Source organism: Triturus cristatus, chromosome 1_1 (assembly GCF_964204655.1).
Source record: "Triturus cristatus chromosome 1_1, aTriCri1.1, whole genome shotgun sequence".
Lineage (NCBI taxonomy): Eukaryota > Metazoa > Chordata > Amphibia > Caudata > Salamandridae > Triturus > Triturus cristatus.
In genome coordinates this window covers 68,431,698-68,457,208 of record NC_140579.1, presented here as the reverse complement: position 1 = coordinate 68,457,208, position 25,511 = coordinate 68,431,698, and the positions used below count along the sequence as shown (strand labels likewise).

General features: G+C 47.3%; 1 protein-coding gene across 1 annotated transcript in view; it reads left to right on the top strand.

Annotated features, from left to right (window-relative positions):
- Nucleotides 1-361: 361 nt before the first annotated feature.
- LOC146869436 (E3 ubiquitin-protein ligase TRIM39-like) overlaps nucleotides 362-25,511 on the top strand; it is a 223,304-nt gene continuing 198,154 nt past the window's right edge. The window contains exon 1 of the mRNA XM_085599839.1: nucleotides 362-1,174. Coding sequence (XP_085455965.1) covers nucleotides 692-1,174 — 483 coding nt within the window. The 5' untranslated portion in view covers nucleotides 362-691. The remainder of the gene's footprint in view (nucleotides 1,175-25,511) is intronic.

Below are 25,511 nucleotides of genomic sequence, written 5' to 3'. Positions count from 1 at the left end.
CGCTTCCTTCTTTGTCCTACTTGCAAATTGCGTGCATTTAATTAATTTCACCTTTCTTTCGCGTGCATTTCATTAATTTCACCTTTCTTTCTTTGCACTTGATGCGATTTGCTTGGAAAATAAGCATTCCATTCTTTCACCTCTACTCTGTGTATGCATTCAATGTTCATTTCCTTTCCCTCTTTGAACTGCTTGCGTTTTGGTTCCTGTCTCTTGAGCAGCAGTGGCTCCAGGGTTCAGAGAAACGTCAGGTAATTTATTGCGTGTGCCTAGTCTGGTATCCCATGAAATCGTGTATCCCCGCACTCAGCCCGACCAGAGATCGACTGCTTCTGTCTGATCCTGCCCGGGCTGAGTTAATTCTCGGAGATACACGGTCCGAAAGGGAGAGGTGTGGTCTCTCGGCTAGACTGCCGACTTTGGTGCAGGAAACCAGCGTTCGAGCCTCGGGGTCGCGTCCACATCCTGTGATTCTGGGCAAATCACTTCACCTCCCCGTGCCTGAATGTGTAATGTAAATACGGTGCTATGTAAAGCCTCCAATACCTTCGGATCGAGTTCGCGCTATATAAAAAATATGCAACCAACCTCCCCGTGCCTGAATGTGTAATGTAAATACGGTGCTATTCGCGCTATATAAATATGCAACCAACAAAAATGGTGATACCGGATATTATACAACACCTGCAACATGAACCCGGAAGTCCCAGCCCAAACACGCCCACTTAAGAAACTGAAACTCAAGCTTACTTTCTGCATCATGGCGGCAGCAGCTCAGCTCCGGAACCTTCAGGAAGAGGCCACGTGTTCCATCTGTTTGGAGTATTTTAAAGATCCTGTATCCATAGAGTGTGGACACAACTTCTGCCGCGCCTGCATCACTCAGAGCTGGGAGGGAAGAGATGGAAACTTCCCCTGTCCACAATGCAGGGAAATATCTCGGAGGAAAAAACTCCGGCCAAACAGGCAACTGGGGAACATAGTGGACATTGCAAAACAGCTTTATCTGCCCCCAATGAGGGCCCCGGATGAGAATAAGTGTGGGAAACATGATGAGAAACTGAGGCTGTTCTGTGCAGAGGATCAGACGATGCTATGCTTGGTCTGCCGGGAGTCCAAGGAGCATAAAACTCACTCAGCCAGTCCTATAGAGGAGGCTGCAGAGGAGTACAAGGTACGTCTGTGGGCATTCAGGGACCACAAACTCATAATATTAACCCTGTTGAGGAGCCTGCAAAGGTGTACATGGTGTGTGTGTATGTTTGTGTCTGGAAGGACAACAGAAGACCACAACGAGTGTCTGTGGAAATTCAGAGATCAGAAAGTCACTTGGGGCCATATGTAGGTGGGCTAATACCGGTCGGTAACGGCCGAAAATCGGTAAATTTCCCGTTACCGACCGGTATTTAGCCCTTTGAGATGTAGGAGGCTGGATTGAAGGATTCGGTAATTTACCGATTCAGTATTTTAAGAAATCGGTAAAATACCGAATCGGTAAATTACCGAATCCTTAAATCCTATGTAGGGAGCACTCAAGTGAGTGCCTTTTTGGTTTAAGGATTCGTTATTTACCACCAACTACAAGTTGATGGTAAATACCGAATACCTTTTCAAAAGCAATTTTGTGCTTTTTTAAAAGTGCCATGTGGCAGACATACATGCCCTTCGGGCATGTATGTGCGCCACATGTGCACACATGCACAATTCAGGGGTGCAACAGGGTGTCAATGTGACACCCTGCCACCCTTGATTATGCTCCCCCTATTACCGATTCGGTATTTACCGAATCGGTAATAGTGAATGGCTTCCCATTCATTCCTATGGGCCTCGGGGCCCATAGGAATGAATGGGAAGGTATCCCTTATTACCGATTCGGTAAATACCGAATCGGTAATAACGAATATCACCGAATCGGTAAAATTTACCAATTTTTTACCTACATTCTATTTACCGATTCTTAAATACCAAATCGGTAAAATTCGGTATTTAGGAATCGGTAAATAGAAATTGCCTACATATGGCCCTTGGTGCTTCACATCAAGGGGCACCTGGAGATCAAAAGCAGTGTGTACAAATGTTCACAGGTCACAAGTCACCCTGTGTGTCCCACGGAGGAGGCTGCAGAAAACATCACGGAAAGTTTGTGGATTTTGAGGGTTCACAAGTAAAGACGTAATTTCCACACAGGAAGAAGTTGCAGAGGAGCACAAGGTACTAGTGAATTCACTCGTTAAGTCTTTAAGAAGATACAAAGTATATTTTGTGGGTGAAGGGATAAATATCACACCGACAATCCCATTGAGAAATCCCATTGAGTAGGGTTCCTAAGAGTGCATAGTGTGCACATTGGTAGTCAGGATTGACAGGTGAAGACACTTTCTGAGTCAAATAGAAAAATTCAAGGAATATATGTCAGCTTTTAGGGTTCGCAAGTTGTATACGTACTGTGTGCTCTTGGGCACCCTTCTCTTTAGGAGCCTCAGAGTGACTTTTGATCCATTACAAAACCAAACATACTTTGTATCCTCTTAAACATTTAATGAATCACTTGTGAAACCCTGAATGAGGCTGGTCTCTGGTCGTCTGTTCTCTGTTACAGACCCTGTATGAGGCTGGTTGTCTGTTCTGTGTTGTAGACCCTGTATGAGGCTGGTCTCTGGTTGTCTGTTCCATCTAGCAGACTGTATGAGGCTGGTCTCTGGTTGTCTGTCTCTGTTGCAGATCCTGTTTGAGGCTGGTCTCTGGTTGTCTGTTCTCTGTTGTAGAACCTGTATGAGGCTGGTCTCTGGTTGTCTGTTCTCTGTTGCAGACCCTGTATGAGGCTGGTTGTCTGTTCTCTTTTGCAGACCCTGTATGAGGCTGGTTGCTGGTTGTCTGTTCCTCATTGCAGACCCTGTATGAGGCTGGTCTCTGGTCGTCTGTTCTCTGTTGCAGATCCTGTATGAGGCTGGTCTCTGGCTCCGTTCTCTGTTGTAGACCCTGTAAGAGGCTGGGCTCTGGTTGTCTGTACTCTGTTGCAGACCCCTTATGAGGCTGGTCTCTGGCTACCTGTTCTCTGTTGTGGACCCTGTATCAGGCTGGTCTCTGTTTGTCTTTCCTCTGTTGCAGAGCCTATATGAGCCTGGTCTCTTGGCCGTTCTCTTTTGCAGACCCTGTATGAGGCTGGTCTCTGGTTGGCTGTTCTCTTTTACAGACCCTCTATGAGGTCGGTGTCTGGTTGTCTGTTCTCTGTTAGAGACCCTGTATGAGGCTGGTTGTCTGTTCTCTGTTGCAGACCCTGTATGAGGCTGGTCTCTGGTTGTCTGTTCTCTGTTGCAGACCCTGTATGAGGCTGGTCTCTGGTCGTCTGTTCTCTGTTACAGACCCTGTATGAGGCTGGTTGTCTGTTCTCTTTTGCAGACCCTGTATGAGGCTGGTCTCTGGTTGTCTGTTCTTCATTGCAGACCCTGTATGAGGCTGGCCTCTGGTTGTCTGTTCTCAGTTGCAGACCCTGTATGAGGCTGGTCTCTGGTCGTCTGTTCTCTGTTGCAGACCCTGTATGAGGCTGGTCTCTGGTCATCTGTTGTAGACCCTGTATGAGGCTAGTCTGTGGTTGTCTGTTCTCTGTTACAGACCCTGTATGAGGCTGGTGTCTGGTTGTCTGTTCTCTGTTGCAGCCCCTGTATGAGGCTGGTCTCTGGTTGTCTGTTCTCTGTTGCAGACCCTGTATGAGGCTGGTCTCTGGTTGTCTGTTCTCTGTTGCAGACCCTGTATGAGGCTTGTCTGTGGTCGTCTGTTCTCTGTTGCAGACCGTGTATGAGGCTGGTCTCTGGTTGTCCGTTTTCTGTTGCAGACCCTGTATGAGGCTGGTCTCTGGTTGTCTGTTCTCTGTTGCAAACCCTGTGTGAGGCTGGTCTCTGGTTGTCTGTACTGTTGCAGACCCTGTATGAGGCTGGTCTCTGTTTGTCTGTTCTCTGATTGTCTGTTCTCTGTTGCATGCCATGCATGGTGCTAGCATCTGCTCTCTCACTGTCTGCTCTTGCTCCTATTTAATGTTTAGTAGTAGAAAGCATTGCTCTATAGAGAAGCCTCAAAGAGGGATCACTGTAGGGCACGGCCCTGAGGACATTTAAAGGGAACTGGAATAGAGACACCCAAAGGGTACCTCACAAATGCAAAAAGACTTAGGGTAAATATTTAATTAGTCAGGGAGGTATTGATGTAACATATTCAAGAGCAATATGGATATGTGTGGCCAGAATTTACTATCTGAGTTTTCATTATTAGCCAGTATAGAGCAGTATACCAGGTGGGTCACTAGGAAGATACAATTGTCGGGGAAGGTCAAGGTGGGCTGACGGGTCAGGGGTAGAGTTCCTTGCAGAGATGCGTCTTCAGCATTTTTCTATATTGCAGGATACGGATGCTGTGCCACATCCTGAGAGCATGAACGGAGAAGGCTAACCTTCTATTTTGTCTCCATCTTACGTTTGTTTTGTCTCCAGTCAGTTGATACCAATGCTCCTGGACTGATGTTGACCCCTAGACTTGGGAAAAGACACCCAATTGATGAATGAAATGCAGAACAAATCAAAACATTCACCCTCAGTCAGGAGACTTGGGTTAAATCCATCATTCTTTTGCTCACCTTGCCACCACAGTTTAGACCTGGCCATATGCAAATCAGTCTTGACCCTGTGCCTCATGGGAACAGTCCAGCCCGAACTGCCAAGCCAGGTCTTCCATGGACTGGAAACAAGCATCCTAGGATTGCTTTCGGGGTTTCACCTTTCATCAGCCAGGATAGCTTGCATCCCCTAGACTTGGCTAATTTCTTTGCCAGGTAAGCCAGGGTCTTGTAATCAAGCGCTTTATAAGTGATGCAGATGATCTTGAAGAGGGCCTGGGCTGGACGAGGGAGCCAGTATAGGTCTTTTTTTTTTTAATAACTTTATATAAGGAGTTTAAGCAGGTAAATTGACATTCCAACAAGCTCAACCTTGCCCAGTCGTGGCCCACCAGACCTCATGCCTAAAGGTAAGCGATGGATCCCCATCAGGCATAACCAGAATTGACATCGACTGCCCATTCGAAAAAAGGGGAAATGTCCATCATGAGGCCCAGATACCATAACATACATTGAGGGGGCAGAGGCTAGTTCAGCACCCTAACGAAATTCACCCATGAATTACCCCTCCCTACCTCCCTAGCCCAACTCCTCCCAACACCCCCTCCCTCCCCGGAACCGGTGTGCTGCCATTCCTCGTGAGCTAAAAGACGAAGTATCCCCTAATCTGTAGCCGGAGTACGTGGGTCGTCAGTGAGTCGGAGTGAGCGGAGGTATTTGGGGCATGTGACTTCATTAAATTTGTGCGCCAGCAGAGCCAGGATTGGGCGCCAGATAGTGCAGAAGGAGTCTGATGAGTGAGTCAGGGTAGCGTGTATGCGTTCCATCCCAATAATGTACCACAGTTTGTGTAGCCACCTGGTGTGCGTTGGACGAGTGTGTGTGCCCCAGAGTGATAAAATATGATGTACCGCTGCGCCCATTGCTAGTCCCATTTGTTTCCCCCGAATGGACTTCAACGGGAAGGTGAGTGTATTAGGTAACCCTAACAGAGTGTAAGCTGGGAAGTGGGGTATTTCGGTGTCAAAGTAAGTGTCTATATCGTCAAGGACTGTTTTCCAGAAACCGGTCACCTCCCTACAGTCCCAAAGGATATGCGTCAATGTGCCCTCCTCATCACAGCCCTCCAACAGGTAGGGCTGCGATCTGGGTTAATTTTATGAAGGCGGGCCGGAGTCAGGTGCCAGTACAGGGCGACCTTAACCGCTGCTTCTCTGCTGGCCGTGTTCCTAGCGGTATGATTCGCTCTGTAGTAGATCTGTTGCCACTCCTTTAATGAAAGGCTTCTACCTAACTCCGCCTCCCACCGTCGCTGCCCAGCCGAACGCTCCGTAGAAGCCGGCGGTCGCAACATAAGATATAGTTCAGAAATCAAATGGCGGTCGGAGTGCTTCGATAACAGCCTCTTCTCATTGGTCGTAAGGTGTCTATTCACAAACGGGCGAGTGTCCGGAGTAAGTAGCCAATGCGAAGTTGGAGATATTGGAATCTTTTGGGGCGCTGAATGCCGTGCCAAGGAGTCAACTCTGCGTAGGGGAGGAACCCATCAATATCGAAGAGGTGTCCTGCTAACTTACAGGCCGACTCCCGCCACTCCGAAAACGCCCTCGCGTCAAATCCCGGGGGGAAGGCCGGGTTATCAAACAAAGGCGTCAGCGGCGAGGGAAAGGTCGTAAGCCGCCGCTGGGTTGCCACCGCATCCCACGTCCGCACCACGTAAAGCGTAATGGGAGATCTATTGAGGTACCTTGGTTTGTCTGCAGGGTTCAGAAATGGTATCTTCCACAAGGAGACACCTGCCATAGATCTGTTCTGAAACAGCCGTCTCGTCTCTGACTCAGGTCTACTCCATTCCACGAGATAGCGAAGTTGCGCCGCCCTAAAGTAAGTCAGTAAGTGAGGGATCCCCAACCCACCTTCATCCGGAGAGTGGTAGGCAATGTCTCTAACGACCCGCGGACGCTTCCCCGCCCAAATGAAACGGAGGAGTTCTCACTGCAAAGATTGGATGTGCCTTATAGGGGGCACCACTGGTATTGTCTGAAATATGTAAAGTATTTTAGGCAAGACGGACATTTTAACCGCTGCAACGCGGCCGAGCAGCGATAGGGGGTGAGACTGCCATCTGCGAAGATCGCAAGTGATCTGAGAGTAGAGGGCGGAGTAATTCCAGGCAATAGTTTGGTCGGTGGATGGGGTCAAGGTTATCCCCAAGTAGGGGATTTCAGATTGAGTTCGCAATTCCCCAGCTCCTACCACTATGTTCTCAGAAGCAGTCGCATTAAGACCCAGCAACAGCAACATGGATTTCCCCACATTAACCTTAAAGCCCGAAACTTTACCAAAGTCCGTCAACTCCTGTAGGAACGCTGGGACAGAGCGGCTGGGAGTATCAATAGTCGCCAAGATATCGTCTGCGTATAGATTAACCGTGTGACGTTCCCCCCCAAAGGGAATTCCAGAGATGTCGGGGTTGTCCCTAATCCTGTGCGCCAGGGGTTCAATATATAGCGCAAAGAGCAGGGGTGAAAGAGGACACCCCTGTTGTGTTCCTCTCCGGATGTCAAACGTCTAGGATCGGACCCCATTAACCCAGATAGTCGCAGTGGGTTGATCATAGCAGCTCGCGACCCAAACCCTAAAACGTGTGCCTATGCCAAAGTGTGCCAACATCTTGTCCAAAAAGCCCCAATCCACTCTGTCAAACGCTTTCTCAGCGTCGACTGAAAGCAGGACAGCGTCCAGGTCCATAAAGTGGGCCTTGTCTATTAAATGCATCAACCGTTTGAGGTTGTCACTACTTTTCCTGTTGGGTATAAACTCCGATTGGTCAGGCTCGATAATACCCGGCAAGCGCGGGCCCCGTCTGGCAGCCAAGACACCCGTGAAGAGCTTTAGGTCAAGATTGAGAAGAGAGATTGGACGATAAGCTGCGCACTGAGTAGGATCCTTCCCAGGCTTGGGGATGACCACCACCTCGGCTTCCAGCATATCCGCAGGGATAGAGCCCAGTCCCTCGAAGGAGGTGAACAAGCGGGTTAAAATCGGTGCCAGGGGCTGGCAGAAGGCCTTATAAAAACCCGCCGAGAACCCATCCGGCCCAGGGGACTTTAGAGGCTTGAGGTGGGATATCGCACCCACAACCTCCTCCACCCGAATGGGAGCGTCCAATGCCGCCGCACCAGACGCATTTAGGGCGGTAACCGCTGCCTGGCTAAGATAGGCCTCTCCCGAACCGTCGACCGTAAGATCCCTACTATACAATGTGGCGTAAAACTCCCAAAGGGCTTCTGCAATCCGCTCATCATGCTGAGGGCCACTATTTTGGATCGTTGAGCCCTTGCTTGAAGTTTACTCGCCAGGAGCTTCCCCGTCTTATCACCCCCGATATAGTAGGAGTGTTTAAGTCGTAGGGTGGCGTACTCCGCCCTGTCTAGGTCCAGGCTAGCCAGCTGGGCCCTGGCTGATTTCAGTTGCCGCCACATTCTCGGGGCCCCAGTACGACTATGAACCCGTTCGAGTTCCGCCACCTTGGCCTTCAGCTTCTCTCCTCCCTGCGTGTTTTGTTATCGGCCGCGGAAATGGCTATTAGTTCCCCTCGCACCACAGCTTTAAGTGCCCCCCATAATGCAGTCAAGGAGACGTCAGGGAGGTCATTAGTCATCAAATAGTTTGTGATGTGTTGATGTACCTGCTGGACAACGTCGGGACGCTGTAGTAGGGATTCTCGAAGACGCCACCTCCCAGTTGGACGATGCAAAGGGCGAAGGTCAAGCGTGGCGGTCACGGCGTCATGATCAGAAAGAGCCGCCGGGACTATGTCAATGGTCTGGACCAGTGCGTTAAGGTCGGATGACCCTATAAAGTGATCTAGCCGGGAATACGTGTGATGTACGTGGGAATTAAAGGAATATTGCGTGCCAAAGAATGGGCCACCCGCCAAAGATCTATCAGTCCCCTACTCTGCAGCAAATCCCGTCCTGCAATCGAGATCGCTCCTGCACACCCCTGGCGATGACCCGATCGATCCCTCCCAGGGTCCATAACGAGATTGGGGTCGCCCCCGATTAAAATGTGTCGGTCGTGGTGCCGAAGGATTTCAGACAGGGAATCAATGAGAAACGCCTCTTGTCCAGCGTTAAGAGCGTAGAGGGAGCCTACAATAACGGGGAAACCCCCCACCCAGAGCCTATAGTAGGCCAATAGCCTCCCCTTCACCTCCGCTATTTTCTCCCTAACACCGCTCTGAAAATGTCGCACCAACAGTATGGCAACCCCCCCTTTCTTGTCCGGCATAGACAAGTAGAACTGGTGGGGAAATGCTCGAAAACGCATTCTATGCCAGTCTTTGGGAAGTAAGTGTGTTTCCTGCAACAGACAAATCGAGGCCCCGGAGTTCTCTAGGTAGCTCAGAACTGCCCGTCTCTTAATGGGGTTGTTTAACCCCTTTACATTAATAGTAAGAACCTGGGTTGCCATGGGAGACATCGAGGTTCAAGGAGTGTGTATCAGCTGAACAAGAAGTGGTGCCTATGAAGCATCAACTCAGTGACGCCGCTATAAGTGGGTTCACATTCCAGGGTGCCCTCTGCTTCCATTGCCTGACCCTGGCTACAACCCCCTACCCCACCTCCAAAACTCCCTTCCCTTCCCTACCCCCTCCCCCTCCCTCAATCCCCCCCGAAACAGTTCCAGAAACCAAAGATTGTCCAGTGTACGCAGCACAACCCAAGGACAAACGGGAAATGAAGAGCTGGGTAATCATGGCGTCAACCCTCACCCCCCCCCCCCCACGGGTGCGAAAGTATGATGCTAAGTAAGGCCCCCCATGGTGAGGTCACGGAGAGTCCGGCCTTGAAGTGTCTCTTGTGACTGCTGCAAGAGCCGAGGCCCGTTCGATGGTCATCGTGGCGTGGTCCGGCTTCACTGCCGTCGCTGGTGATCGACGACGTCCCTTCCGCTGCCAGCCATCACTGGAAGAGCGCTGTGACTGTTTAGGTGAAGAATCAGGGCTACGTTGAGTGAGGCCAAGTAGGTCGGTTACCTCCAGTGTAGGTCTTTTGACGTGGAGATGATATGATCAAATTCCTTCAAGACCTTGATGAGAGGTGCCGCTTCGTGTGTGCTTCCTTTAATAGATGCCGGTGTGGTATTGGGGAAAGAGTTGAGCAGGGCTTTGCCTCCACCCACGTGAAAGAGGACTTGTACTATTGGTCTGATGTTACTTTGTGTATGCTACCTTTCAGGGGTGTTAGTGTAGTATTGGGGAGACCATTGAACATGGCTTTGACTACTTCCACTACGGAGAGAACTTGTTCGGTTATTCTGAAGTCATCTTCCAAGGTAACTTTATTTTCTTCAAGAGAGAGATTTGGAACCAAATTTACTTCTTTCCAGCGTGTGGCTTGAATGAGAGGTCTGTGTCGAGGGTGGGGTAACACACGGTAGTTGGAAAGCTGGGCTTAAACCTGGGGCTGTTTTGAGCTGGTGGCATACAGGAAGAATTCAATCTTTGTGGAGTTTAAATTCAGGACATTAGTTGACATTCAAGTATGAATAAGTAGGATTAGGAGTTGGATTTAGGGATGTTGTTGGGTGAGGATATTTTTGAGGTGGAGTTGAGTGTCATCAGTATATTGCTGGATCTTGATGCTGCTGTCTGTAAGGATGGATCTGAGAGATCCCTTGTAGAAGTTCAAGATGATGGGAAACGGGGGGAGCCCCGAGGCACTCCGCAAGAGACGGGGAATGTCTGTGATATTGTAGAACCTCTTTGTATCAACTGCTGATGTTATGGTTATCATAGCTTTGCTCTTCCAGGTATCCGCTTGTCAGGTTACACATGTTAGTAATTTAGAAGGGAAGGCGTGTGATTAATATTGAATGCACATTTAGTTTGTCATTATTCTTTTCAACCTGATAATCAAGCCTGCTTGAACATATTCACAGTATTTAATCTGAAGCAGATTATTCTTTTTATTTATTGTTATTGAATTGTGAACAACATTTCATGCAAGGTTGACAACTATGTGTCTTGTTATTCAAGTCATGATACGTTTTATCGATTTTAAAAATGTCAAATCATAAAAGCGGAATACATAGCAATAAGCATAAGAAAGTAAATTCATGTAATCACAATTTGACAGACATATAATAAAATAACAACATTAGAAGTTAAAAAGAATATTTTAAATGGAAGACAGCTATCTACAATTTACACAAAAAGCAAAGACTAAAAACAGGTTTCAGTGTTGCCTTATCCTGAATAATAGTGAGGAACATTCCTGGTGTCTTCACTGACAACCCTAAATATATCAATAATTTTAGTTCTATTGGTACCACCTGCTCAAGGCACTGGCTTGTACTCGGAATAGACATTGCCTCTGAGGAACTCAAAGAGTTAACCAAAATCATTAATGACATAGAGAAAAACATTAAAGATAACAACACAATTCCTGAAGCTAAAAAACTTCTGGAAAAAGTTGAAAAAACATCTGAAGAATTCCATCGTCTGGAACAGAACAAGAAATCCAATAAAGTCAAAAGGGATATAAAATCATTCACCCAAGAGAGAGCGTACCCTTATCTTAATAAAGATTTCTATGCCAATCGCGCTTACAATAACCCTCGGAACTCTCTCCCTTGGGGCCATTTCAATAAACGGCAGAATTTGGTAGGGTTCTCTGACACATCAGCAGAGTCCTCAGATAATTCAGATCCAGGAGAGGGCACAAGTAACATCACCAGAACCCCGAATCCTCTGTTTTTTAGGTCGAGACCAACAAGACCCACCCAGGAGAGGCAGGGGGAGACAACGCTCTCGCTGGTACAATCCTCCAGGAGAACGCCAAACGCGACAGAAGTTTTATCGGTGGTAAACCCCACACTGCAAACCAATATGACTGATGAAACTCTAACAGTTTCCCTTTTCAATCTCTCAGCACACGTACTATCTAGTCATGAGATCTCACTACTGAGCAAAGGGTTGTCATTTGTCCCTACCACTTACCCCAACTTCTTAGACCTGCAAACGGAACTCTTAAGGTTCTTTCGGAAGTTAAGACTTCAGAGCTACTTCCAAGTGAATCCCTTTACGCCTAAAGCATCTAACACCCCGCTTAGACTCCCATCCACATTTTCCCCACCTGCTAATTTGATCCCCAGTGAGATCATTACATATGAAAAACTGGTACTAAAAGAAGTAATGAATATTTCTGCCGCACATCACTACATTCCCTATAATATAACCAGGGACGAAAAGGCAGCAATATCATCATTACGTGAAAATACTAAACTGATAATCAAACCGGCAGATAAGGGTGGGGGTATAGTTTTACAGGAGAAAAATGACTATAAAGCTGAAATAAATCGGCAATTGGCAAATACAGATCATTACTGTAAACTTTTCACTAACCCGACCAAAGAACTACAAACTATGATTAAACAGATCACTGATGAAGGCTTACACCAGGGCTTCCTGAGCAAGTTAGAATACCAATTCCTAAACACAAAAAACCCAAGGCTGTCTGTAATCTATACGCTGCCAAAGATTCATAAAAGTCTTGAGAAACCACCAGGTCGTCCAATTGTGTCTGGATGTGGCTCAATTTTGGAGCCATTGGGCCACTATGTCAACTACTTTATTAAAGATTTTGTTCCCAATACCCACTGTTATATTCGTGACAGCATGGCAATGATAAATATGGTAGAGAATCTTCCCTATGATCCTGATTCTAATACCCTATGTACTTTGGACGTTGAATCCCTGTACACTAATATACCTCAAAGGGTTTCGCTACTTGTCATTGAAACCATTCTTAACCAAAGACCCCGTCCCCATGCTGTTCCGACCAACTTTATATTGCAACTATTGGAAGTATGCCTCACCAGGAACTTTTTCACCTTTGAACAGCAGTTCTTTCAACAGGTCAAAGGCACTTCCATGGGCGCAATTTTTGCACCCAATTTGGCTATTCTCTACATGGACACATTGGAAATGGGACATATACTCACTACAGACAACCCCTTTTCGTCATGTATCTATAAATGGAAAAGATACATAGACGATATATTCATGATTTGGCAGGACGATGATAACTTACTTGCGCCTTTCCTCCACTGGCTAAACAATAATTGCGGTGGACTTAATTTTACGATGTCACACGACAAAGAATCAATTCCCTTTCTTGACTTGACAATTAAACACACGGACGGCTATCTTATAACTAGCCTCTTCCGAAAGTCCACTGAACGCAATACCTTACTTAGCTATGATAGCAGCCACCCTCGTGCTCTTAGAGATTCTTTGCCATTTTCACAATTCCTGAGAATTCGAAGAAACTGCTTCCTAAAAATAGATTACTTTTATGAAGCTAAAATACTTTGTCAAAAACTGCTCAAAAGAGGTTACCCATGCAGACTAGTGCGCAATTTTATGAAACGCGCCTGGTACTGCCCCCGTGAAACTCTTTTAGAACCAAAAACCAAACAGGAGTCCAATCGACTAGTATGTGTCACAACATTTTCCACAATCTCGAGTGCCATACGCAAAACTATTCTACGAAATTGGCCTATCTTGAATGCAGGCAATCTCGGTTTCGATCGACCTTTGTTTGCATTCAAGAAGAACAAAAATATTAAAGACCACTTGGTCCGCGCAGCACTCCCTGTAACTGCCAATTTGAACACTTTGAATGAACTCTGGTCACTTCCTCCATTAACTGGTCATGCTAAATGTGGCAATTGTGCTGTATGTCCATTGACGATTGAATGTAAAATATTTGTTTTTGGTGACATTAGAAACAAATTAAAACTGTTTACCAACTGTAACTCTACCAATGTAATTTATGCTATTTTTTGTCCATGCGACAAAATTTATGTCGGTCAAACCACGCAAAAGATTCGCTTGCGTATCTCACAACACAGGAGCAGAATTCGCTGCAAAATCCTTACTGCCCCCTTGGTTGAACATTTTCTTGAAAAGAACCACTCTGAGGACTAACTACGTTGGACTGTGATTACTGTTGTGAAGCTACCACCGAGGGGCGGTGACATTACTAAAATTCTAAGTAAAGAAGAGCTGAAATGGATCCTTAAAACTGACAGCCTGAACACGGGGCTAAATCGTTTTGAGGATTGGACTACCATCATTTGATTCCGAAGTTAAACTCTTTTCCTTGAAATCCTTGAACTGTAAACCATTCGATCCATCCACCATTCTGTTTCCATTATGTACTCATGTGTTCTCCTTTTGTCCCATGGGATACTGTCCCCCTTGGTTGAACTACGTGCTCACTACAACTCTATAATTTTTATTCCTTACTTTGTCCTTATACGCTGGCTAATCTCTTTTCAATCATCCCTCACCATCCCAAGATGGCCGCTTTGTTTTCTATTCTATTGAAGTCCTTTTACTCTTTCCTCTAAGCAGCCGTAGCCCGTCCCACTACAACGCGGATTTAACACGCATGCTCCCAAGCACCCGTTAGCAGCCGTATTGTCGGAATCCTGCTCCCGCATCGCCGGTTTTGCAGTATCGCAGTCACTCTGGTAAGTGCCCTTCCTGCTCACACACGCCTGCCCACCCTCCTCACTACCAGTACCTTCCTTGACTCTGCCTTCCTCCCAATCCGTAGGAACCTCATCCTAGGTCCGCGGTGCCCTGACCTACCAGTCCAGACGAAAAAAAGTAATTTATCACCCTAGCCCCTTGGCTACGCCTTTCTTCTTGTTTATTCCAAGTAAGTTTATTTCCCCGCGGTTAGCACACTGATTCCGTCTACCCTCTCACCTTCTCCACTAATTCGTACCCTCTCCTTTTACAGTTGAACGTCTCTGATTCAACCGCGGCTGCGGTAAGCCTTCGCTCTTCACTTTGCCATCCGTCCCGTTCACCGTAGCGATTCCGTACTAAGATTATCACGAGCACACACCTTACCCGGCATCGTAACCTAAACAGCATGCACCTGAATGCTCACGCGTTAGCTGATCGGTTTTTGCACACCTGCCTGACAACTTTTTCTATTTCTTGCTGTCTTTATTCTCCAATGCTATCGGATTCCAGCAATATGCATTACTTGCACCTTAAATTGAGTGCCAATTTCACTCCTTATTGTTTCATCTTCAACCTAGAGTTGTAATAATTCAATGTGTTGTGCTTATGTGTATCCTTTCCTCTGAGTATTATTACGAGCACACGGTACAAATGGTGCACTATGGTTTCCTGTGTTTCTCTTGTTGTCACCATTTCAGTCATGGCTCTCACGAGTCCATAATGATCTTAAATACCCTCTCCCTCTTCCTTCCTCTTCTCCTTAAGGTTATTCAGGTTATATCGTACAGGCATTACTGTCCCTTGTCCTGATGATGATCCTTGCAATTGTTCAGTAGGATCGAAACGCCGTCGACACTTACAAATACCCGATATGTTGAAAAAACCGTGATTTTGACACATAAGGGTGTTGTTGTTTAAAATGTTTGTTTCTCAATTATTCTTGATACTTCTAAGCACACTATGTTTTTATGCCTAAACCTCTTTGTCTTCTTGACCTAATGTATGTACTGGACGCTGGCTTGTGTCCCACTTTATAAATCTTCTTAAATTTTGGTTATTTTTGTATATTAGTAAAATTCATGACCTCTGTCCGGCTGGACAAGTCTTCCTCAAAATAAGTACTGATTGGGTCCTTATTTATCATTAACCTTATTCTTCCTATGACTAGGGGCTTTTGTTGTTTAGAATTACCTAATTCCCAAGGTCCCTAGCTGACCTTTCTGGGTGCTCTTGTTGTTACTTAATATATTATCCTGAATAACAAGCATTGGCATTGCCAATAGGTCTCGCCTTTGGGACCTTATAAGTGTTTAGCCATGCAACACTTGATGTTGTTGCTCCAAGGATATTGTGCTGGGAAACTAAACACTTATAAGGTCCCAAAGGCGAGACCTATTGGCTATGCCAATGCTTGTTCAAGGTTTGAAGCAGAGGGTCGCATTCTTTGTTAGGGTCCTGGTATATAATGTATTGCTGTCATGTACTCAGATAGAAGACTCCGAGCGTGGATTTGATTGGGTTTTTAAATTGCTGAGTATCAACATGTACCTTGGACGGCCTGCTTAGGTTGCTTGACCGAATGGGATGTTCTGGCGCACATGAGGTGATTTGCGACTACCCTACTTGGGAGGTCGAGGGGCCTTGGCCCAGACCCTGACTGTAGTCCTGCCTTCGGGACAGGTGGCACTGGTACTTGCTGCTGCTTCGCGGCATGTTTGACCTGCTTGTTCAGCAATGCCAGGTCTATTGAGGGGGCCTTTAACGGGGTTTCCGGAGACGGCGCCATTGTGTCCGAGGAGGGAGAGGCTTTCTTGGGTTTGGTCTTGTTAAAGATGGGATATATCAACTCCTGCTTTGCTGTGAGGAATAACTTGTGGATTTTGTTCCTTTGCTTCCTTAGTCATTTTTGTGGGAGCGTTTGCTTAGTCTTGCTAGAGGAGAGGTGCTAGACTATTGGGAGCTAAAGGCGCTAGACTGTTGGGAGCTAGAGGCGCCAGATTGTTGGGAGCTAGCGGTGCTAGACTGTTGGGAGCTAGAGGTGCTAGACTGTTGGGAGCTAGAGGTGCTAGACTGTTGGGAGCTAGAGGTGCTAGACTGTTGGGAGCTAGAGGTGCTAGACTGTTGGGAGCTAGAGGTGCTAGACTGTTGGGAGCTAGAGGTGCTAGACTGTTGGGAGCTAGAGGTGCTAGACTGTTGGGAGCTAGAGGTGCTAGACTATTGGGAGCTAGAGGTGCTAGACTGTTGGGAGCTAGAGGTGCTAGACTGTTGGGAGCTAGAGGTGCTAGACTGTTGGGAGCTAGAGGTGCTAGACTGTTGGGAGCTAGAGACGCTAGACTGTTGGGAGCTAGAGACGCTAGACTGTTGGGAGCTAGAGACGCTAGACTGTTGGGAGCTAGAGGCGCTAGACTGTTGAGAGCTAGAGGCGCTAGACTGTTGAGAGCTAGAGGCGCTAGACTGTTGAGAGCTAGAGGCGCTAGACTGTTGGGAGCTAGAGGCGCTAGACTGTTGGGAGCTAGAGGCGCTAGACTGTTGGGAGCTAGAGGCGCTAGACTGTTGGGAGCTAGAGGCGCTAGACTGTTGGGAGCTAGAGGCGCTAGACTGTTGAGAGCTAGAGGCGCTAGACTGTTGGGAGCTAGAGGCGCTAGACTGTTGGGAGCTAGAGGCGCTAGACTGTTGGGAGCTAGAGGTGCCAGACTGTTTGGAGCTAGAGACGCTAGACTGTTGGGAGCTAGAGGCGCTAGACTGTTGGGAGCTAGAGGCGCTAGACTGTTGGGAGCTAGAGGCGCTAGACTGTTGGGAGCTAGAGGCGCTAGACTGTTGAGAGCTAGAGGCGCCATACTGTTGGGAGCTAGAGGCGCCAGACTGTTGGGAGCTAGAGGCGCTAGACTGTTGGGAGCTAGAGGCGCTAGACTGTTGGGAGCTAGAGGCGCTAGACTGTTGGGAGCTAGAGGCGCCAGACTGTTGGGAGCTAGAGGCGCTAGACTGTTGAGAGCTAGAGGCGCTAGACTGTTGAGAGCTAGAGGCGCTAGACTGTTGAGAGCTAGAGGCGCTAGACTGTTGGGAGCTAGAGGCGCTAGACTGTTGGGAGCTAGAGGCGCTAAACTGTTGGGAGCTAGAGGCGCTAGACTGTTGGGAGCTAGAGGCGCTAGACTGTTGGGAGCTAGCGGCGCTAGACTGTTGGGAGCTAGCGGCGCTAGACTGTTGGGAGCTAGCGGCGCTAGACTGTTGGGAGCTAGCGGTGCTAGACTGTTGGGAGCTAGAGGTGCTAGACTGTTGGGAGCTAGAGGTGCTAGACTGTTGGGAGCTAGAGGTGCTAGACTGTTGGGAGCTAGAGGTGCTAGACTGTTGGGAGCTAGCGGTGCTAGACTGTTGGGAGCTAGAGGTGCTAGACTGTTGGGAGCTAGAGGTGCTAGACTGTTGGGAGCTAGAGGTGCTAGACTGTTGGGAGCTAGAGGTGCTAGACTGTTGGGAGCTAGAGGTGCTAGACTGTTGGGAGCTAGAGGTGCTAGACTGTTGGGAGCTAGAGGTGCTAGACTGTTGGGAGCTAGAGGTGCCAGACTGTTTGGAGCTAGAGACGCCAGACTGTTGGGAGCTAGAGACGCTAGACTGTTGGGAGCTAGAGACGCTAGACTGTTGGGAGCTAGAGACGCTAGACTGTTGGGAGCTAGAGACGCTAGACTGTTGGGAGCAAGAGACGCTAGACTGTTGGGAGCTAGAGGCGCTAGACTGTTGGGAGCTAGAGGCGCTAGACTGTTGGGAGCTAGAGGCGCTAGACTGTTGGGAGCTAGAGGCGCTAGACTGTTGAGAGCTAGAGGCGCTAGACTGTTGGGAGCTAGAGGCACTAGACTGTTGGGAGTTGCCATTAGGGTGCTGGGGCGACTGCAGAGCTGTGGGCGGCTGTGGAGATGGCTCTTGGGCAGGAAAGCGAGCGTCACTCCCTGATTGTTGGACTCTGCTGCATCCAGCATTTGAGCCATTGTCGGGGCCAGAGTGTGCAGGCTGGCATTGTAAAAAGCCTTGTGGCGTGTCCGTTCCCCTGGGAGACGACTTGGAGGCAAGCTTTGTTTTGCTGAGAACGGAGGGACGGCCGAGGGGTCTTGAGACCCTGCAGCAGGGTTTCCATGGCTTGCGGAAGGGTGGGCAGCTTGTTTAAGATCGGAGAACACGGACAGGTGCCCCACTGGCTTGTTGGAGGGTCAGCCAGTTCAGCCGCTGATCGCGCGCGTTTGATCAAGGTATTCAAGTTGTCCAATTTGTTATCGATGTCCGTGATGAGAGTCGCTAGAGATCCCAAGATGTCCACTTGGCCATCTAGTTTGTCCGACTGGTATGATAGAGCAGCTGCCATGGCGTAAGCTGGGCCACACATCCGTTGCGTGTGAAGCGGCGTGTGCAGTTGGAGTAGGGGGCTTGGCGGGTGGCCATGTAATGGGGAGCCAGAGTAGATGGCACAGCATGGGGTGCACTGAGAGGGGCCATCAGGCCCTGGCTCTGGTGTAGATCGGAGAGATTCCTGTGAGGGCCGGTAGAGATTAGATTGGAGCGATGGGCCCCTCTTCTGGGACTGCTTTGGAGTCTGTTTTTGGGTCTGCCTAGAACTGGTGAGGGTTGTCTTGCTGCGGACTGTGTTTGTGACTACCCACAGCCAGCCCTGAATAGAGCGAGTCTGAAAACCCCAGAAGGCTTGAGTGTTAAGGGGGTCCGATGGGCGGCTGAGTTTGGCCTTTGCCCCGTGTCTGTATGATTGCTGTAGTTTTGGTAAAAGCTAGAGCTGGATGCAGTCCCTCCTGTCGAGGTGCTGAGACTGGAGGCTCTGGCTGCTCTAAACTGCGATCGCGCGCCGTGAGGCAGAAATGTACGGCGCTAGGTCAGCTTGATGTTCTGTCTGCTGTGCAGTCTAGAGTTGGTTGCATAGGGGTGTTCCCTATGCTATGCCAACATTGAAAGCGGTAAAGGTCCCCGAGCGAAGACCGATTAATGCTCCCGGGAACACACACCTTGAATGAATTTTCTAATTTGACCCCATTGTACTTACAAATTACGAGACAACAATTGTGCTTTTTACGACGATGCAAATCACCACTCTTGTCTTCTCCCACTGTTCAGGAATTATGACACTAATTTTAATTCAAAGAGCCAACAAAACGGAGAGCGCTACCATGAGTCACAGCAATCATGAAAAACACAATTAAATTTGCAGACTGACCAAAGTTTACATAATGGAGCCGGCATTTAAATGTTAAGGTGAAGCCCGTGAATTTGCATGGGTAACAAATTTGCATTGTAACTACTGCACTGGAAAAAGAACTGCACGTTTAATGAGAGGATCTGTTTATGAAAAACAAATGCGTCATGATAAAGATTCGAACGCACAAGGTGTGGTGAACTCTGAACTTAGATCTACATTGTGAGAAATGGAATCAACGCCAGGAAAGGGGAAAGAAGAAGAGAAGAAGCGAAAAGATGCGTGCAAAATAAATACTGGGACGCGGTACTATGAATACACCCTAGTCATCAAAGAAAGAAAACTCACGGACATAGTATGGAAAACAGGTCAAGAAACAAGCAAGGGGACACAGATTGAGAACAGGCAGTTTAAAGAGAAGGAAAAAAACAGAACTACAGGAGACAAAAGAAGAAGAGAAGAATGCGACGAAGGAGGAGGAGGAGTAGAGAATCAAATAATTAAAGAGAGAAAGGGACGAATACAAGGGAATTAAAGGGGCAAAAAAGCTCACTCAAAAACAAAGGAGAGGGGGAAAAAGAGGCGTGCAGGCTGCAGCGGGAGAGAGAGGCGGAGGGGTGCACCCGCAAGTGGTGTGTGCGCGCTGGGGAGAGCAGTCTGCTCTTTTTCAAAGCACATACTCGTGCTTGTGGCGCGCTGCTGCGCACTCCCGCAAGGCGTATGCCGCCACATTCACGAGTATGTGCTTTGAAAAAGAGCTGCACGACGGCTAAAGGTCTCCTATGTAGCACATGCGCGCTCCGTAGGCGAGACCTAAAAACCAAAATCAATTAAGCAGAAGATGGGCCTTGCATTGATTTCCTTGTTCTTATCACCCCTTTCAGGTATTTTACAATATGATCATTAAAAATGTAGTCATCTTGAAGTTGCAGCTTAACAAAAACGGGTCGATATTGTCTCAGGCCTTGCAGTTTCAAGTAAAGAAGAATCCATCTTTTCCTAAGAAGGGTAAAAAACTTACAGAAAAATAGTGTGTAAATGGTGGACTGTGCAGATGATTTGTCACAGGGGCATGAACAAAGAGCGTTTGACCAGTCATTTACCTGAGGGAATGTTACCAGGTTATGGAAATTGCCAAGACGTAGACGTGTCCGTAGCATCCTGTCATAATTTCTATGAGTTGTTAATAAGTAGGGTTGGATTCGTGGCTGAGTCAAGAGCAATTGATTGGCTCTGACTGAGATTTTCATGATATTAAATGACAACCTAATCGTCTCCAGGTGGTTAATACATAAAGCCTTGGGGTCCTTCCTTGAGATAAGAGACAGGGTATCAGGTTTGGCAAACTAATCTGATCAATCTAGGTCATGCATAACGTTTTTGACATTGGCGAGTCACGGAATACGTTGGGCCCGTTGCAAGTTCAGACAGTCTTTGATCACATCCTGATTAAGGCTGGTTGTAACAGCTGTCCAAACCTTATGCCATAATAAAATTGGCTGGATTCTAATAAGGTCGGACAGGTATGACAGCCCTAGTTCAGCATGGCAAATGTACTTAGCCGTAGAAATTGGGATGGCTATCAGAAATCTCAAAAACCTATTCTCAACTTGCTGAAGGGACTCTACATTTGCATAACCCCAAATGCCAGCTCCATGTTGAGCAACTGAAATACATTTAGCTTTATATATTACCAGCAAGTCCTCGATGGAGCGCTTTCCTAACTTCTTGGAAAACTTAATCAAGGCACCGGTGGCTTTGGCAAAAAGCAGTTTTCTGCAGTTAATAGGTTTTGACCATGAGCCCCTATTATCGAAGACAATTCCCAGGTAGGAAAAGTGATTAGTGAATTCAAGTTTTTTAGTATTAATAAAAATATTGCGGCACTTCACACTGGGCCTACTACATTTCATTACAGAGGTTTTACTTATATTAACATGGCGATCCAGGCTCGACATATAAGAGGCAAAACTCGTCACAATTTTCTGCAGGCCTATTGGGGTGCGGGCTAACAAGACCGCATCGTCGGCGTATAGCAAAGCACCTATTGTCCTTGTACCTAATCTGTGTAGGTCTTGGCATTCCGTTGATAAGGTGTCCCCTAGGTTGTTTATGTAAAAGGTAAAAAGGATGGGTGCGTTTTAGCACCCCTGCCTGACACCCTTCCTAACAGGGAAACTAGGACTGAGTTCACCAGATCTACCATAACGCACCCTAGCCCGAGCGTCTAAGTACGACTGTTGGAGGAAGTTGATTAATAACTTTTCCACCCCATGTCCTCTAGGATGCAGCACAACTCTCAGGGGCGTAACACAGGCCCCCGCGGTGCGGGGGGGCCCCTTGCTGCAGGGGGCCCCCTCAGCACTGTACTCAAGACAAATTGCTCTGAATTAAATCTGGAGCGGGGGCCCCTCCGTGTGTGTGGCTGGGGGGCTCCCTCAACTTTCGTTATGCCACTGCAACTTCCGGTGATTGACACAGTTGAACGCCGAACTTAAGCCAACGAAACACATAAAAAGGCTCCCTCTTTTTGTCTGCATGTATTTAATCATTATACGGTTCAGGTTCAAGCTCTGTTCCACAGTACCAAGACCTTGAAGGAATCCGTACTGTAGCTCTGAGATGACACCTGAATCCTCCACCCACGACTGCAGTCTGTTCAATACTACACGTCCAGCCACTTTCACAAGGGAATCTAACAAAGAAATTGGTCTGTAACAGGCCGGGTCGTTATGATCGCCTCTCTTGAAGATAGGAAGGAGGATGGATTCCGTCCATGTCGGGGTAAACCCTTGTGTGCAGCAAGCCCTTAGAACCAGGGATAAAAGTGGGCCCCAAAGCAACGGGCAGGATTTATATAAATCAACAGGAATACTGTTGGGTCCCGGAGCTTTTCCCCCTATACTTGCATTAATAGCCAGGATCACCTCGTTCACATTGAAATCAATGCAGATTGGGAGGTGACTTACAGTGCCTGGTCCAGTGTCCTCTCTGGTATTGGGGATTGGGTTGTTACAGTAAATGCTGGAAAAGTGGGACACCGAAAGGTCTTCCCTGATCGCGTTTTCAAAACATGTAGAGTTTTTTTCGGGGCCAAGAACGGAGCATTCGCGGCCTTCCAAAAGCCTTTCATATCCTTTACGGCAGAGGCTCGCTTAAGGGCCTGCCATAGTTTTAATTCTGATAGCCTCCTTGCATGCTTTGAGCGACGTTTTATACGCCACCCTAGCCCTTCTTATTGCTTCCTGATCTCTCCTCGGCTGGTGTAGGGCAAATTTCAAAGCTGCATGTGACTTACTGCACTGGGAATCGAACCAACCTCGCGTACCATTAGAGGATCTTTTGGGGTCATTTTCAAACTATTGTTGATGGCCTTTGAAATTTTACAGAAAAAGTTAAGAATGTTGACATCTAACGCAGTCTCGTCGAGACTTGCTAAAAAATCTGTTTTGCAATTAGAAGTGATTTAGTTAAAAAAGAAGTCTCTACACCTGCCCATCTAATCATGTATCCATTAGTTCTATTAATAACAGGGTCCTGTAAAGGCCCTTTGACCATATGTCCTATTGATAGCAATTTGGACGGCAGGCCTACAGCAACACTAATTGGAAAATGGTCGCTAAAGGCGACAGAGTGAGTTTTAAAATTATGTATTCTATCGGCGTATCTATTAGATATTAAAAGAAAGTCTGTAATTGTGCATGACCCGCGACCGTTAAAAGTAGAGCTAAACGGTATAAGTGGTGAACAAAGGACATTGGCAAAGCCCAAATCAAAAGTGTAAATGACCAGGTTTAACATATCCTCAAGGAGGGAATGAGAGAAATGAGAGCTGTCTATATCATCATCAGGTGATAGACCGCAATATCCTCCTACCATATGAGTGCAAAGACTAGTATTAAAGTCCCCGCCCTAGATTACACCAAGGTCTTTAGTTATGGTGCCATAAATAGAGTCCAAATCCTCCTGTAACTGCCTTAAAACTTCCCTGGTTTGCAGCGTGGGTATGTTATTGTAAAAGTTTAAAAGAACAGAACAATAGGATTTGTCAATATGTATTTTTAAAACCTGATAATAGGTATTGGATACTTCAAGGGTTATCCTAATTACTTTCAGCCTATATGATACGAAAGTACATAGTCCACCCTTGTTCCTCCCATGACTGGACAAAGTAGCAGGGGTAAAAAATGTTTTAAACCCATTGACCCATGTGACAAATATCGGCTGCCCAGGTTTCTTGAAAGCATAAAATATCAAAACCATAAATAAAATTAAGCCAGTCGGAATTAACCAATTTGGTTGTTAAACCTGCCTCGTTCCAGAAGAGGATATTCATAGAGCTGCGCTGGGATTCGCCAATGGTAGTGCACCTGGTAGGACCTCAAACCGCTTTAGAAACAGAATCGTAGACAATGTAATTTGGGGGATAAGGGTAATTAGTATTTGTGGTTGTCAAATGATGTCACTGCATGTTATTACAGAACGCAGTATGGCCAGGAGCCCCTTTGCTACATGGATGTGCTTCGAACGTTGGCCTTGGGCATTGCAAAGTAGGGTTGTCTTTTAAAAGTTCAAAAATTGCTATGGCCAATGCAAGCAACCTCCGTTTAGTCCATGGGTGCCAGGGCAAGGCTAGGGCAATTGTATTCAGTGGTCCCGCTAAAATCTGCTTGTTGTGCAGTAGAAATAAGTCAGTCTATATCTTCAGTTTTGTAGCGGTCGACTGAACTGTTGGCAAATAGTAGGGATTATAGGTCTCCGTAATGAAGGCTGATGTACATGGTACCTAGTAGGGTAAAAGTATCCTAGTGGTAGAACTGATTCCGTTTTGGGACACATGTTCACTACCAAGTCTACACAGGATCTCACGTACCAATCTCGGTGACCTAAAGGTAAGAACAATGCAGTCGCCGGGCAATTTTTTTTCCCTTCTCCCAACCCAGCCTACTCTTCTCACCATTTTGAATTCGCCAAACAAGGCCTCTGTGAGCCCGGTTTTAGTCGCGCGCCAACAGAGGGCCTTGTTTCTCAATGTCTCCCATGATTCAAATACCTGGGTGGAAGGGTGAGGTACAGTCACTATAATTATGGTATGTGGGGTGGCTTTGGGGGGCAAGTTCAGACTCTTCTCCTCCCTTCCCATAGGGATTGTGTCTGAGAGGGGTGGCAGTTGGATTTCACTGGGCTTGGAATAGGCTAAAGCAGGATTATGTATTGGGCCAATTATAAGCGTGGGTCATGAGGGCCCCCAGTTTGAAGTGTGCAAAGAATTTGCCTGGGAGGAAGAGGTCACAGCTCCATCTACCAATAAACAATCTGGGGGATTGCGTAAAGAATTAGTGATATGTACTGTATGACCCTTTCTCAGCAAATCCTCAATAGCTGTTACCCTGACCAACATGGTTTCTAGAGGCGCTATAACCATAGTCTGTGGAGCATTTATACCGAGGCCTTCTCCTATGGGAGCAGTAAGCTGCGATGACCCATTTAGGCTCTGCAATTTACGTAATTTGGTGTCCAAAAAGTCTAGTCGACCCGCAGTTCAGCAAAGCTGTTATTGATTAATTCTTTCAGTTGTGCAATAGCCATACCCACAGTGATTCCCCCAGCGATGACGGGCACAGTGTTCCCAAGAGCACCGCTTACGGGCTCCAGTAGGGCGTCGTCAGTCTGTGTGCCAATAGTGCGATCTTGAGGCACCTCAAGGTTTGGTCTGAGTTCTGCCTCCAATGGCTCTAATTCCACACGTGTATTGGAGGGATTTAAATACGGCAGGGACGGAGTAGTCTCTGCCGTGATGAACTATGGTCCGCCTACATTTAGATCTGGTAGACCACTATTTTGGCAGAGAGGAAATACCGTCACCGTTGCAACGGAGTTCCCTCTCAGCCAACATATAAATTAGGCCATAACTCCTTAGTGCCGGCGCATCTAGACAAACGAATTACGGACTGTGTTCTAGATGATGATCTAGAAAACATATCACAGAGGTCCAGGACCAGGAGGTCAGTAGTTATTCTTCTCATTGAGGACGAGGGCGTCATTGACTGCTTGGAGTGTGGCTATGTCAGGGAGGCAGAGAGGTCCAGGACCAGGTGGTCAGTGGTTGTTCTTCATATTGAGGACGAGGGCGTCATTGACTGCTTGGAGTGTGGCTCTGAGCCCTG